Here is a 12,515-nt window from a genome sequence, read left to right on the forward strand (position 1 = left end):
GGGGGAGGGGAAAAAATATGCTATTTCAGAATTCAAAAATATTTGTCCTATAAAGATATGTAACGTTACAAACTGCCATGAATGCAAGGTCTCGGGCACCGCGAAACTTATTGACCGTCCCGACCTTCGCCAACCGGCCAAATCCGCCGCGGAAAACCACAATCTCCGCCTCTCATACACCGGATTCCTTTTTCAATCATATTCGGTCCTATTCACCTCTTTCTGCGCCACCATTAAAAGCTTTGTTTTGCTTGTTTTGAGAGGAAACAGAGGTAATAGATAGAAAAGAGAGGTTTTCAATTTTTTTAGCCTCAGATTGATCCTTTTGATTTTTGTGTTTAGTTTGACGTTGAAGAGCTAAATGTCTCGATCAGAAAGAATTATTATTATTATTTTTTTTGGTCTTCTTATTCCTGTTTTTGGTAAAATCTGAGAGAAATCGTTTGCATTTTCAGTTTCTCTGAATTTTTAAGGGTGATTTTAATGAAGAAAATTATTTCTGAAAATTGAAGCTTCATTTTGTGTTTTTAGGTTCATCCGTATAGGATATTAAGCAGTAACTACAATTTACTGAGATAGGATTTCATACAACCTGCATCACAATCTCCTGTTGGGATCAGAAGAAAAGCATAGACTGTCAAATGATTGCGACAATTTTAATGAAATATTGGATTGTTCCGTGTCTTTCTAAGGTGTGATGTAGGAGTTCATATATGTTCTCTCTCTGAGTTCAGTATGAAAATATTCAATTTCTATCACATGGGCTTAAAATCAAGGTTGATCTTGTCGACTCATTTAGATGAAGAGTAGGAAATATCTTCGTTTATATCACGATTAGAAATTAGAGGGGAGTTTGGTATTTCAATTTATAAATATTGTCCTATCTTTATATACTAATCAGGTCCCACTATTTTTCTGCAAGAAACGAGAAAATAATTTTGTCATATTTTTTATACATTAACAGGTGAAAGAATATGGCCAGTGTTCAAGATATCTCTGTTTCAGCCTCTATCAATCTTCTATCTGCATTGGCATTTCTTCTGGCCTTTGCATTTTTACGGATTCAACCGTTCAATGATAGAGTGTATTTTCCAAAATGGTATCTCGAGGGTATAAGAGCAAGCCCCAGGAGGTCTGGGCCTTCGGTGAGGAAATTTGTCAATTTGGACTTCAGAACCTATATAAAATTCTGGAATTGGATGCCTGCAGCATTAAGAATGCCAGAACCCGAGCTCATAGATCATGCAGGGCTAGATTCTGCTGTGTATATAAGGATTTACCTTCTTGGGTGAGTTCATAAAGTTCAACTTCATGCTTCTGTAGTATCATACTGAAATTGTAAGTCATCAAATCCTCAAGCATAGCACTTTCATGGTGTGTTTGGCAGGGAGCACTAGCTATTACTGCACAATATTAAGGAACAAAAGAAGAAGTTATAATCTTGTTCATACTATCCAGTCCGTAGCAAACATGCTTAAAGTTTGGAACCACAAATTAAACAATAATAGTACTGAGTTTTCTAAATACCTATAGATCACACTAATTCTAAATGTCCAGTGCAGGTTGAAAATCTTTGTCCCTATAGCTATACTTGCTTTTGCGATATTGGTGCCTGTCAATTGGACTGGGAAAACATTGGATGACATCAAGGATTTAACATACAGTGATATCGATAAGCTTTCAATATCCAATGTTCCTTCAGGATCAAAAAGGTGAGTACTGGATTCATTTTTGCTGCTCTTATTTGTAATTTTTCAGAGTTGGATAATGGTTTCTGTTCTTAATTTAAAGTAGTCTGAATACAAAAGTTTTAATTACATCTAATAATGACAAAACGTGCTTATTTTTAGTTTTTTAGATTGGGATAATGGTTTCTGCTCATACCTTAGAAGTTGTCGGTCTGCTTTCTCACATATTAATGGAAAAAACAAGCTTATGAAAGATGAGTCTGTAGCTTCCTGCAATCTGAACATTGGGAGCAGTTAATACTTCAACCATCTTTCTTGACTGTTAAGAATACCTCTTACTAGTACACTGACTAATTTATAAAGTTCATGTACAAACTGCACACAGAATCCAGTGACTGAAAAACCTAAAATTGTTGTTATGGCCAAAGTAGTAAAGGATCTAGCAGTGTCCTTTTGAAGAGGATTTATAATTGTTGAGATAATTTAAATAAATAAAATTTCCGTCTTAAATGGCTTAAACTTTTAGTGTGTGGTTCAAATTGTATTAAACCAAGCAAAAGACCTTGATTTAAGTCTTGCTACCACCCGTTTATAAAAATTGTGCACGAGTCAATTGTTTGATAGAAACGAGGGTGGTGTTCACTCATATCGGGCAAAGGTTAAACAGATTTATAAAAATCAAACTTTTCTTATTAAATGACAGCATTGCAATTTCTTCAATCAATCAGTATGCTATGCATCTCCAATGGTTTATAGAAGAAAAAAATAGATGGAAAGGATTCTTTGATTTGTTAATAGTAAACTTAGTTTATGTTATGCTGTTTTGAATCGTTAAATAACTGATATTTTCTTATTTTCATTCAGGTTTTGGGCACATATAGTAATGGCTTATGTATTCACATTTTGGACATGCTACGTTCTTTACAAGGAGTACAAGATCATTTCTACTAAGAGGTTGCATTTTCTAGCTTCTGCTAACCGAAGGCCAGATCAATACACCGTGAGTGTGGAAAATTTTATTAGTTACATGTCTATACAATGCTGGTTTTACTTGTTCATCTGATTGCAGGCTTCTTAATGAACTATTTACCTACCACCACATTTTTTTGCCACCTGTTTATCAATTCCAATTAATATTTCAGGTTCTAGTGAGAAATGTTCCTCCAGATCCTGATGAATCAGTTAGTGAGCATGTTGAACATTTCTTTTGCGTAAATCATCCTGAGCATTATCTTACACATCAGGTTTGCATCTATAAAAATCCATTTTGATATTCTGACAAATGAGGACATATTTCTGTCTCTTTAAAAGATAGGCAAAATGAGACTTATCCTTTGGAGTTGATGCTGGGACTTTATCACGAGAAATAAACACATCCTTTTTACTTGTTGCTAGTAGGAGACTAATAATGACCAAGAACCAGTAGGAAACCAAAAGTACCAAGGGTATGATAGGTTCAAACCATAGCTTCAAACCCACCTGCATTTGATTGTAGATTTAGCTCTTTATGAAGAACTACACATGTAGCCTGTTGGAAAGAAAAGAATATAAGAGAAATGGTACATTTGAGAGAACAAACAATATGAGAAATGGACCATTTTAGAGAAGAGAACAGACCTATTAAATTAAGTCTACAAATTTTTATTTTTATTTTTTGGTTTGAAGCTGACCTAGTAGATTAAGACCTTGTTTGTGAGAGAGATTTTTTCAAGTGAAAAATTATTTTTTTTTTGGAGAAAGTTTGGTTAAAAGGAGGAAAAGTTATGGGTCCTTAGAACGTGCGGTTGAAAATGATTTTGGAGAAATAATTTCAAAAAATTTCTCCCAAACAAGCTCTATATTTAGAAGTTCTTGTTCATTTATTCCGAGTTTGTAATTTGTTTAGTTTCTGAACAACTGGATTGTAGATTGTATATGATGCAAACAAGCTTGCTAAATTGGTGGAGAAGAAGAAGAGTTTGTACAATTGGTATACTTACTACCAAACACGATACGAGAGAAACCTTAAAAACCGACCACAAACAAAGGTATTTCTCCTTTAATGGAAATTCTGCAGCCATAATGTTTATTGATCTATAAAATTGTTTCATAAATATTCAAACTATATTACACTTGAATTTATCACCTCATATTTGGAATTATATAGACAGGTTTCTGGGGCCTTTGGGGAAAGACTGTGGATGCCATCAATTACTATTCAGAAGAAATTGAGAAGACAAGTGAAGAGGTAAGCCTCCTAAGGTCTAAATTACACTGCTCACTCTCTCCTGATACTACATCAAAAATTGGATAATACTAGGGGTTTCTAATTTCCATAAATGTACTTCAAATATGTTCCCTGAATACACAAACTTACATATATACCTGCCTTATTTATCATTCGGTAAGTACTAGGGTTTCTAATTTCCTTACCAAAACTTGTCCTGGATCATGTACTTGTCAATGAAATGTTTCCATGTGGCAAATTTTTGACTGAATGATTTTCCCTTGAAGGATTACATAGGAAAAATATTACCTTATACAACCTTGGTATCCATCTAAATATTGTAATTAACTAATTGTAATCAACCTAAATATACAATTATACATAGTTATGTTAAATCATAATCTTCTTCAATCTTTGTTAATCTCCATGACCTCCATTAATCTCATTGACATCCCCCTCAATTTCGTTAATCTCCATAATCTCAATTTCTAATCCTGTACATGAAACTAAAATAAAACCCATTTCTTGCCTAGTTGGTAAAGCTTTGACATACTGCAAAAAATGATTCCCGGGAAAGAGTCAAAGCTCGACCAAAAACGGAAGATGCTAACATATTCATCCCAAAAACTCCGAATACTCGCACTACACTTAATGCACCAAAGAGTCATACGTTGACAAAAATTATGTCAACCATGGATGACCACAAGAGTCACACATTGACAAAAGTTCTATCAATCGTGGACCACCACAAGAAACTTGCACTTGAAAGGCTGAGTTATAACCAAAGAAACTCGAGGATTCAGTATAAAGTCCACTATGCTATGATACCATGACACTTTTGATTGAATAATTTTCCCTTGAGGGGTTACTTACATTATATAGGAAAAATATTACCTTATAACTATGGTGTCCATTTAAATATGGTAATTGATTAATTGTAATCAACCTAAATATACAATTATATATAATTATGTTAAATTATAATCTTTTTCAATCTTCGTAATCTTCTTTAATCTCCATGATCTCTGTCAATCTCATTGACACCATGTTCGATGACTTTCTAGTAAAAGCTCAATACATCATTTTAAATCAATATTCTTTTTCTCGAGATTCTTATCACACGTAAGGCTTCTCTGGTATGAAATGTTGATTTACTTTCTTGCTTTTCTTTTTATTTTGGGTACAGGAAGCTGCAGAAAGGGAAAAGGTCATGAGTGATCCCAAGTCCATTATGCCTGCAGCGTTTGTTTCTTTCAAATCCCGATGGGGAGCAGCTGTTTGTGCTCAAACTCAACAAACTAGTAATCCGACCCTTTGGCTAACGGAATGGGCTCCTGAACCGCGGGATGTATATTGGGACAATCTTGCAATACCATTTGTTGAACTCAATGTTCGAAGATTGTTAATGACAGTTGCTCTATTCTTTCTCACGTTCTTTTTCATGCTCCCCATTGCATTTGTACAGTCCTTAGCAAGCATAGATGGCATCGAAAAAGTTCTTCCATTCCTGAAGCCATTAATAGAAGCGTAAGCTAACATCTTTGAAGAGATTCCTTTTTTTGTATACATGACCATAATGTTCTTAAATGCTGAAAATTTTCTGTCTCAGGAAAGTTATCAAGTCTATCATTCAAGGTTTTCTTCCTGGCATTGCACTGAAGATATTTCTGATTCTTCTCCCAACTATTCTGATGACAATGTCCAAGATAGAAGGTTTTATATCGCTTTCATATCTGGACAGAAAATCGGCTTCGAAGTATCATTTGTTCTTACTTGTCAATGTCTTTTTCGGAAGCATCATCACAGGAGCAGCATTTCAGCAGCTTCATAAATTTGCTAATCAGGCCCCATCAGAGTAGGGTTATCTGTTGAAACTAGCAGGCTTACTAATAATTGTTGATTGTTTAATGTCAACACCTTTCAATGTCAAGTTGACCTCCTTAACATTAAATAGATAGGCTTCACTATAGTTCTTTTTGGTTCATATAAAGCTTTTTTTTAACTCAACCGGACACCTGTTAAGCCAAATATACGACAAACTTTTTTGAAGTCATGTAAAATTTTAGATGTCAATTCAGCAACTTTTACACAAAATGGACACTCTGTAAGAGTATTATGCACCATTTTATGCCACAATGGTTCTTTTGGGTTCTAATAAAATCTGTCTCCACTAGCCGCAACGTTGAATAGTAATCTTGTACCGTCGTTTTTCTGTATCCTACCCACATATATGAAGAAGATTCTTTATTCCTTTTCAGTAGCCATTTATCCATGTTTTTTCTCTTAAAGTACATTTCATGTTACCTCTATGTTAATTCTGTAATTTATCATCCATGGATTTGCTGTAACTGATTCCAGAATTTAGAAAAACTCTGGAATTGTAAAATATCCGAAATTGAGAGCATGAACCCGTGGCCAACTCCCATCAGTGTGAAATCCTTGAGGGGAGTTTCGGGCTTTAGTTGGTATTATGGGACACTTCTTTGGTTTGATTAACATCATTGGATTCTTAAATTTCATAAAGATTATAGTTAACTTATAAGCACTTTGTGATACCTTGATTATAAACTTAATTCCTATTATCCAGAAAGCAAAATACTTTTGAATTCTTACAGTAACTGGTTCAAATTCTTGAGAATTCCTGGAAAATCTGCTGTTCTTGAGATTTCATTTCCTGTCAGAGTAGTGGACCCTCATTTGCTTAATCAAAATGTGCATTTTTTCCTCTTTCCAATGCACTTTCATTGTAAGAAGAAACGTAAAACCATCTCTCTAATGAGACTAATATTTTTGCTATTATGCTACCTTGCAGGATTCCTAAAACTGTGGGTGTTGCCATTCCTATGAAAGCCACTTTCTTTATTACATATATTATGGTTGACGGTTGGGCTGGCATTGCAGCAGAGATCCTTAGATTGGTTCCATTAATCATGTTCCACCTCAAGAATACATTCTTGGTAAAAACCGAACAGGATAGGGAGCAGGCAATGGATCCTGGTTCAATTAATTTTTCTGTATCAGAACCTCGTATACAGCTATATTTCCTACTGGGACTTGTCTACGCGCCAGTCACACCTATTCTTTTGCCTTTCATAATCATCTTCTTCACCTTTTCGTTTGTTGTTTTCCGCCATCAGGTATTGTAATCTGGAAATTATTATTGATGTGTAAGTGTTTTAAAATATGGGATTCATGTACGACCTTCCAGTTCCTATTGATCCACTCTATGACTACGAGGAAATAAGCCTCAAGAACTCGTTGACTCACACTGAATACTGGAAATTCGAACTCGATTGATTATTGAACGAACTTTTTGAGTTTTCTGAAGTCTTCTTCAATTCCCAGTATTCTTTCTTGGATCAATGCGTCTTGTTGCCTAGTGCTCATGTCCTTGTGAGTCAACAGAAAATTAGAAGGTTGCCGGTGTTTATTTGTGTGTTATCCGTTCTCACACATGCTTCCATGAACTAATTTAAATGCTTTAAATAACTAGAAGAGTCTACGATTGTATTAGAGCATGATAGGAGACCTTTTTCTATTAACTGTCTTGAAAAATTCACAGAGCACTATTTAGTGTTATTGGTAGTCGTTGGTCAAAAAGTATCTGATTTTGCAATTGGTTCTTATGACTAGATCATCAATGTGTATGACCAAAAGTACGAAAGTGGGGCAAAATTTTGGCCAGATGTTCATCGTCGTGTAATTATTGGTTTAATAATATCACAAGTTCTACTGATGGGATCATTGAGCACCAGAGATGCTCCCAAAGCAACGCCCTTGATACTCGTACTTCCTGTCTTGACCATCTGGTTTCATCAAATTTGCAAGGGGCGCTTTGAGTCTGCATTTGTGAAATTTCCACTGCAGGTAGAGTGTGATATTTTATTTCTGAATTGCTTGCTTCTAAAACTTCTCTCAGCATTTTATGTAAGCTTCACAGCCCCTACCTGTATTCAACAATTTTTTTTCAGAATTTCTTTTGAAATTTATTGGTGGAGAGAAGGTAACTAATTTAACTGCGTAAAATAATTGACTTAATAATGAGAATTATTATGTTATAATGATCATTAGACAATATTCAACTGTTAGCCTGCTTAAAACCATGTTGTTTCTTTAACTGGGGAAAGTTCATAAAATTCTCTCTTTAAAGACTATGATGATGTTGATGTTGATGTTGATGTTGATGCTGATGAGTAAATTAATTTCATTTTGGTGACCAAACAGGACGCGATGGTGAAAGACACGTTAGAAAGGGCTACAGAGCCGAAACTAAACTTGAAAGTGTACCTCCAGGATGCTTACGTGCATCCTGTCTTCAAAGGCATCGAGTTTGAGAGGCCACCAGTAATTGACGAGGAGGAGAATAACCCACTTGTCTCTACCAAGAGAAATTCCTGCAGAGGTAGTAAAACAGGTTCTATTGGCTCTCCTGATAGTGTCGTTTGTATAACCGAGTAATCCTTACGTACATTGTCCACAATAACAATGTTCATTCATTGTGATCAGAATGTCGATTTCTGGGAGATATTGTTTGATCATATTTATCTACAAATGTACGAAATTTTTGCAAGATCAGGAACTCATTGTTTGGTGTATTCATTCATAACCTGAGAATCACAGAAGCTGTAAAATGACTAGATGAAATATACTGACTTCTCATCCATGGTGTACGAACCATTTAATGTCTAAATCTAAGTCCTATTGGCATTCTTGAAAAGAGTTCCTTTTTCAACTTTTCTTGCACCACTCAATCATATTTATTTCTTCAGTCTCAGTTCTTGTTGTAAAAAGTTGTATATTTTGTCATTTTTTTGAGTTTATATGGTGAATGCGTGATCAATTCTGCGTAATTGTGGCATTGCCTAGCTTACAAACTAGTTCATCCGATTACTATAGGGACGTTGCAATGTCTCTTCGTCAACTTTTGATTCAATCTAGATGGAAGAAAAAGAAAGAACAAATTGTGTAAGATTTCAAATGGCAATCCTGGCTTGTTTTAAATCAATAGAGAACTGATCTGATAGATAACTCTTTTATGTATAGAAATTGAGTTGCCAGAGAAGATCCAGAATTAGACTATAATGAATTTATGAGAAATGCAATTTTACATTACCAGTTGACAAGAAAACAAACTACCAATTCAAATTAATTGCCAAATCGAACAGAGCTTCTACTTGGTGAATGGCTCGTTGCTTCTCCTGTTGCTTTAGCCTACTGGCCACAGATTCAGGGTCAAGACCTTGCATATTTTGTGCTTCACTTTGTTCTAACCGAACCTCTCGCAGCAATGCGTTGACTTCCCGTACAAACTCGACCCTCAAAAGAACATCGTCGGCCTCGAGGACTGGTCTCACTGGACCTTGATGCTAAAAGATTAGAAAATTAAGTTACTCATCTTGGGAAAATGGGAAAAATAGAAGAATACTGATGTTGCAAATCTTTCCCCTAAAATGAATTCAATTGTATGTTAACATCCATGTATGAGATTACACCTTATCGATGTCAAATCCTGCAGGTACGAGAATACTAAATGGATCCTCTCGTGGAAAAGTGTCGATCATACGCTTCTTACATGCCTTGAGCCATCCATCATCATCGAATCCATCGTGCAAATTCAAGAGATCATTGAGCAGTCTCATGGCTGGAGTAGCCTCCCTTTTCAAAATCTCTGTCTGTACAAAGATGATTCATTTAGAACAAAAACATACATCATTAAGTAGTAACAGACAAGACAACTTCAAACGAAAGGGCTGTCAATGTGGAGAAAAATGGAATTTTTCGGTAATTAGCACGAGTTTCGTTTGTGAAATGCAAATATTGTTATATACTAAAAAAAAGTGCAAGATATTTTCTTGGGTTCAAATTCGAAGTTGTATATCATTTCAGGCTGTTAGAAATGATATTTCTTCTGAAGGGGAATCTATATTTCTTTGGGACTGTTTATTACTTTAAACCCAAAAAAAAAGGCTTCTCTTTTCTTTAAAATTACAAATTTCCAACTCACAAACAATTGCTCTAGCCAACATCATCAGTTCGATGGCCCGGAAAAGACAGCAAAGACGCTAAACGATAGAGATGATGACAGAAGTCTACTCCAGTGTGAAGTACATGTCATTCAAAGTCCATTATAGGCTTCTTGCGGCGTAAAAATGAAAATAGAGATCTTAAAATACGACACTTCCATCTCCCAATAAACCACCACAAAGAAAAATTATCTGATGAAGCTTCAAAAATGGTGCATACCTCAACACGCCTGTACAGGAGATCAAGACTTCGAACTGCATCCTTTTCATCCTGAAAAAAGAGCAACAAAAGCTTGAGATTATCATACACACATGCACCACATGGTAATCCAGATAAAGTGATCCTAGGAATGACTTCATCTGCCTACTAGGGGACGTGGCATAAATCTGTAGTTATCAATGGCAAGCATTTTAAATTAATCAAATTTTTATTGACACCACACCTAAAAGAGATGGTCATTGCTACCTCAGAAATGTGGCGTGCTCATAACTAAGAAATGTTCAACCATAGGATCTCCGACTCAATACTAAAGGTTGGTCGAAGAGAATATTACCTATGATGCAAATAAAAGATGGTACAATTTTTCTTTCTGAATATCTAAGTAGTTATTCATTCGTTTTTTGGTAATTCAAAATATTTGGACAATATTTGTTCTTTGACAAAGTTAAGGCAGCTGTGGTGCTTCATGAAGACTGCCAAAGTGAATAAAATAACATTAGACATGAAACTCACATCTCGTCGAGCAAGATCAAGGCGATTCCATATAATCAACAGAACAAGTTCATTGAGTTCGCCTTTCTCAGCAGCTTCCTCAATTTTCTGTAGTCAAGACAGGTAACAACACTTACAACAGAAATCAATCTAAACAACACTTACAACAGAGATCAATCTCATTGAGTTATTATTAATATTATTATCGCTAGCATTTCATTTCATTCTTAATTTTTTTCATGGGTGGGTTATGGCAAAACTAAAAAGTAAGACACGAGGGAAATAATTATGCCTTTTTTTTTCTTTTTCTTTTTCTTTTACAATAATTCTAGTAATTGGCAGAGAACTTCTTATACTTGGACACATTATTTCACATTGTTTGATTGTTCGCCTCTGATTTGAATTTATATACCTTCAAACTAAGCAAAAGAAATCCCAATTTAAACATAATGTACCCAAATGTTCCGTTTACAAATATTAAAAACGACAGAAATCTGGGATGAGCAAGTTCAATGCTACAAAGAATGATTACCTCCTCCACTTCCTCAGCTGATTTAATAAAACTTGAAACCAATTTCTTGGCTTTTCGAAGCTCTTCTTCTGGATAATCTTTCAGCCGCAAGCCAATTTCACGATACTCGTCAACCTTTCTTTCCTCTTTTTCGTCCTCTTCTTGCCGCCTCCTGTGCAGTTCCTTCGTCTTTTCCCTCTGCTTGGCTTGCCATTCCTACCCTGACATAAAGGTTAGCAATAGAGAGCAAAGTATAAAAAGTACCATATTTGCAAGGAATGAGGCAGTAATTTCAGCGAAAACATAAACATACATCATCATAATATTCTTTTGGGAGACCATACAAGTCTTGCTCTTCTATCTTCTTGCTTCTATGCAGAGCTGCTAAATGACACCAAAAACCAAAAAAGAGGAAAAAAATTGTTTCTTTTGATTCTTTTGGGAAAAAAAATAACCAATTAAATTTTAAAAAAAATCCCATAAAAATGATGCGAGAGATTATACAGACTAACCTGCGCCTAGTGGAATCTTGGTCCTGAGCGGAGATGGGTTTGGAAAAGCTGTGGGATTTCTTGATAGCTTTGAAGGAGTAGTTGGTGAGAGCTGTAACGGCACAGCTGCCCATCTCACCTGCAATATTTTTGCCTCCATTTATCTTTCTTGAGGTACTAGGGGGAGTCGTCTTCTTAAACCCAGATGCTATGATAAATTGATAACTTTTCCGGTTTGCGGGTTTGGTTCGCATCAACGTAAAAAGGAGAATAAAAAATATAATCGTTACGAACTTCACACAAGATATAGAAAATTAAATATAGTGATTTAATATGATGAATGACGATCATATTTTTTATTTTAATAGACAAATAATAGAAAACAAACGAGGCTAACATATGCTTGTGTTTATGGGAATTATTTCATTACAATCCAAATGTTGACCTCCAAAAATGGCTCCAACAGGTTCCCTAGCCTTGTCCCCTCGATACCTGCGCATGTAGCACACCGTCAAGAGGCAAAGACGGCCGGACAAGAAAAATGTCCGACGACCGTTTGCACTCCGACGGTCAAGTCAACGGCTGGACGGAAATAAATATATAGAGTGCAATAATATGGAGATGGGGGTTTGGCTAGGAATGTAGAACATACCTTGATTGTGTGAGTTGAACCCATATATATAGAGAAATGGATGTGAAGCGGGCCAAACGGATTAGTGGGCCTAAGTCTGAGCCTAATACGAGGTGAGCAAAATAATAGGCGCCTCGACAGGCGATTCGGCTAGACTTCTAGGGCCTCGGCTGCGCCTCGGTTGGCCTTCTCAGAGCCTCGGCTTTGGGGCCCAACACTAATGGGCCTAGCTCGGGTCCAATAAGATGACCCA

At 35.7% G+C, this 12,515-nt stretch overlaps 2 protein-coding genes across 4 annotated transcripts; one reads left to right on the top strand and one right to left on the bottom strand.

Moving 5' to 3' along the window:
* The first annotated feature begins 63 nt into the window (after positions 1-63).
* LOC111375854 (CSC1-like protein At4g02900) lies at positions 64-8,611 on the top strand. Of its 2 annotated transcripts, none has more exons than XM_022998763.1 (12): positions 64-272; positions 965-1,288; positions 1,558-1,712; positions 2,553-2,688; positions 2,831-2,932; positions 3,596-3,715; positions 3,835-3,915; positions 5,081-5,421; positions 5,504-5,749; positions 6,707-7,031; positions 7,528-7,761; positions 8,119-8,611. In XM_022998763.1, the coding sequence occupies exons 2-12, from the start codon at positions 1,097-1,099 to the stop codon at positions 8,350-8,352; spliced, it is 2,166 nt and encodes a 721-aa protein (XP_022854531.1). In that variant the 5' UTR covers positions 64-272; positions 965-1,096; the 3' UTR covers positions 8,353-8,611. The 2 variants fall into 2 exon arrangements, with proteins under 2 accessions (XP_022854531.1, XP_022854530.1); XM_022998762.1 differs by having other exon boundaries at positions 1,563-1,712.
* Positions 8,612-8,912: 301 nt separating this feature from the next.
* Positions 8,913-11,924, bottom strand: LOC111375856 (protein PALE CRESS, chloroplastic). Of its 2 annotated transcripts, none has more exons than XM_022998765.1 (7): positions 11,653-11,924; positions 11,454-11,521; positions 11,162-11,356; positions 10,651-10,737; positions 10,138-10,188; positions 9,387-9,566; positions 8,913-9,260 (listed from the first exon to the last, which is right to left on the bottom strand). In XM_022998765.1, the coding sequence occupies exons 1-7, from the start codon at positions 11,789-11,791 to the stop codon at positions 9,027-9,029; spliced, it is 954 nt and encodes a 317-aa protein (XP_022854533.1). In that variant the 5' UTR covers positions 11,792-11,924; the 3' UTR covers positions 8,913-9,026. The 2 variants fall into 2 exon arrangements, with proteins under 2 accessions (XP_022854533.1, XP_022854532.1); XM_022998764.1 differs by having other exon boundaries at positions 11,454-11,524; positions 11,653-11,919.
* Between the last annotated feature and the right edge of the window lie 591 nt (positions 11,925-12,515).

This window comes from Olea europaea, unplaced genomic scaffold (assembly GCF_002742605.1).
Source record: "Olea europaea var. sylvestris unplaced genomic scaffold, O_europaea_v1 scaffold1424, whole genome shotgun sequence".
Taxonomy (NCBI): domain Eukaryota; kingdom Viridiplantae; phylum Streptophyta; class Magnoliopsida; order Lamiales; family Oleaceae; genus Olea; species Olea europaea.

Excerpts from the sequence above, each read along its gene's own strand:
- LOC111375856 (XM_022998764.1), bottom strand. The coding sequence starts at position 11,791 with ATGGAGGCAAAAATATTGCAGGTGAGATGGGCAGCTGTGCCGTTACAG. Across the intron at positions 11,357-11,453 it reads CAAAAGAATATTATGATGAT|GAATGGCAAGCCAAGCAGAG; the intron begins GTATGTTTATGT and ends ATGTCAGGGTAG. Across the intron at positions 10,189-10,650 it reads TTGATCTTGCTCGACGAGAT|GATGAAAAGGATGCAGTTCG; the intron begins GTGAGTTTCATG and ends CTCTTTTTTCAG.
- LOC111375854 (XM_022998762.1), top strand. The coding sequence starts at position 975 with ATGGCCAGTGTTCAAGATATCTCTGTTTCAGCCTCTATCAATCTTCTA. Across the intron at positions 3,916-5,080 it reads TTGAGAAGACAAGTGAAGAG|GAAGCTGCAGAAAGGGAAAA; the intron begins GTAAGCCTCCTA and ends TTTTGGGTACAG. Across the intron at positions 7,032-7,527 it reads TTGTTGTTTTCCGCCATCAG|ATCATCAATGTGTATGACCA; the intron begins GTATTGTAATCT and ends TCTTATGACTAG.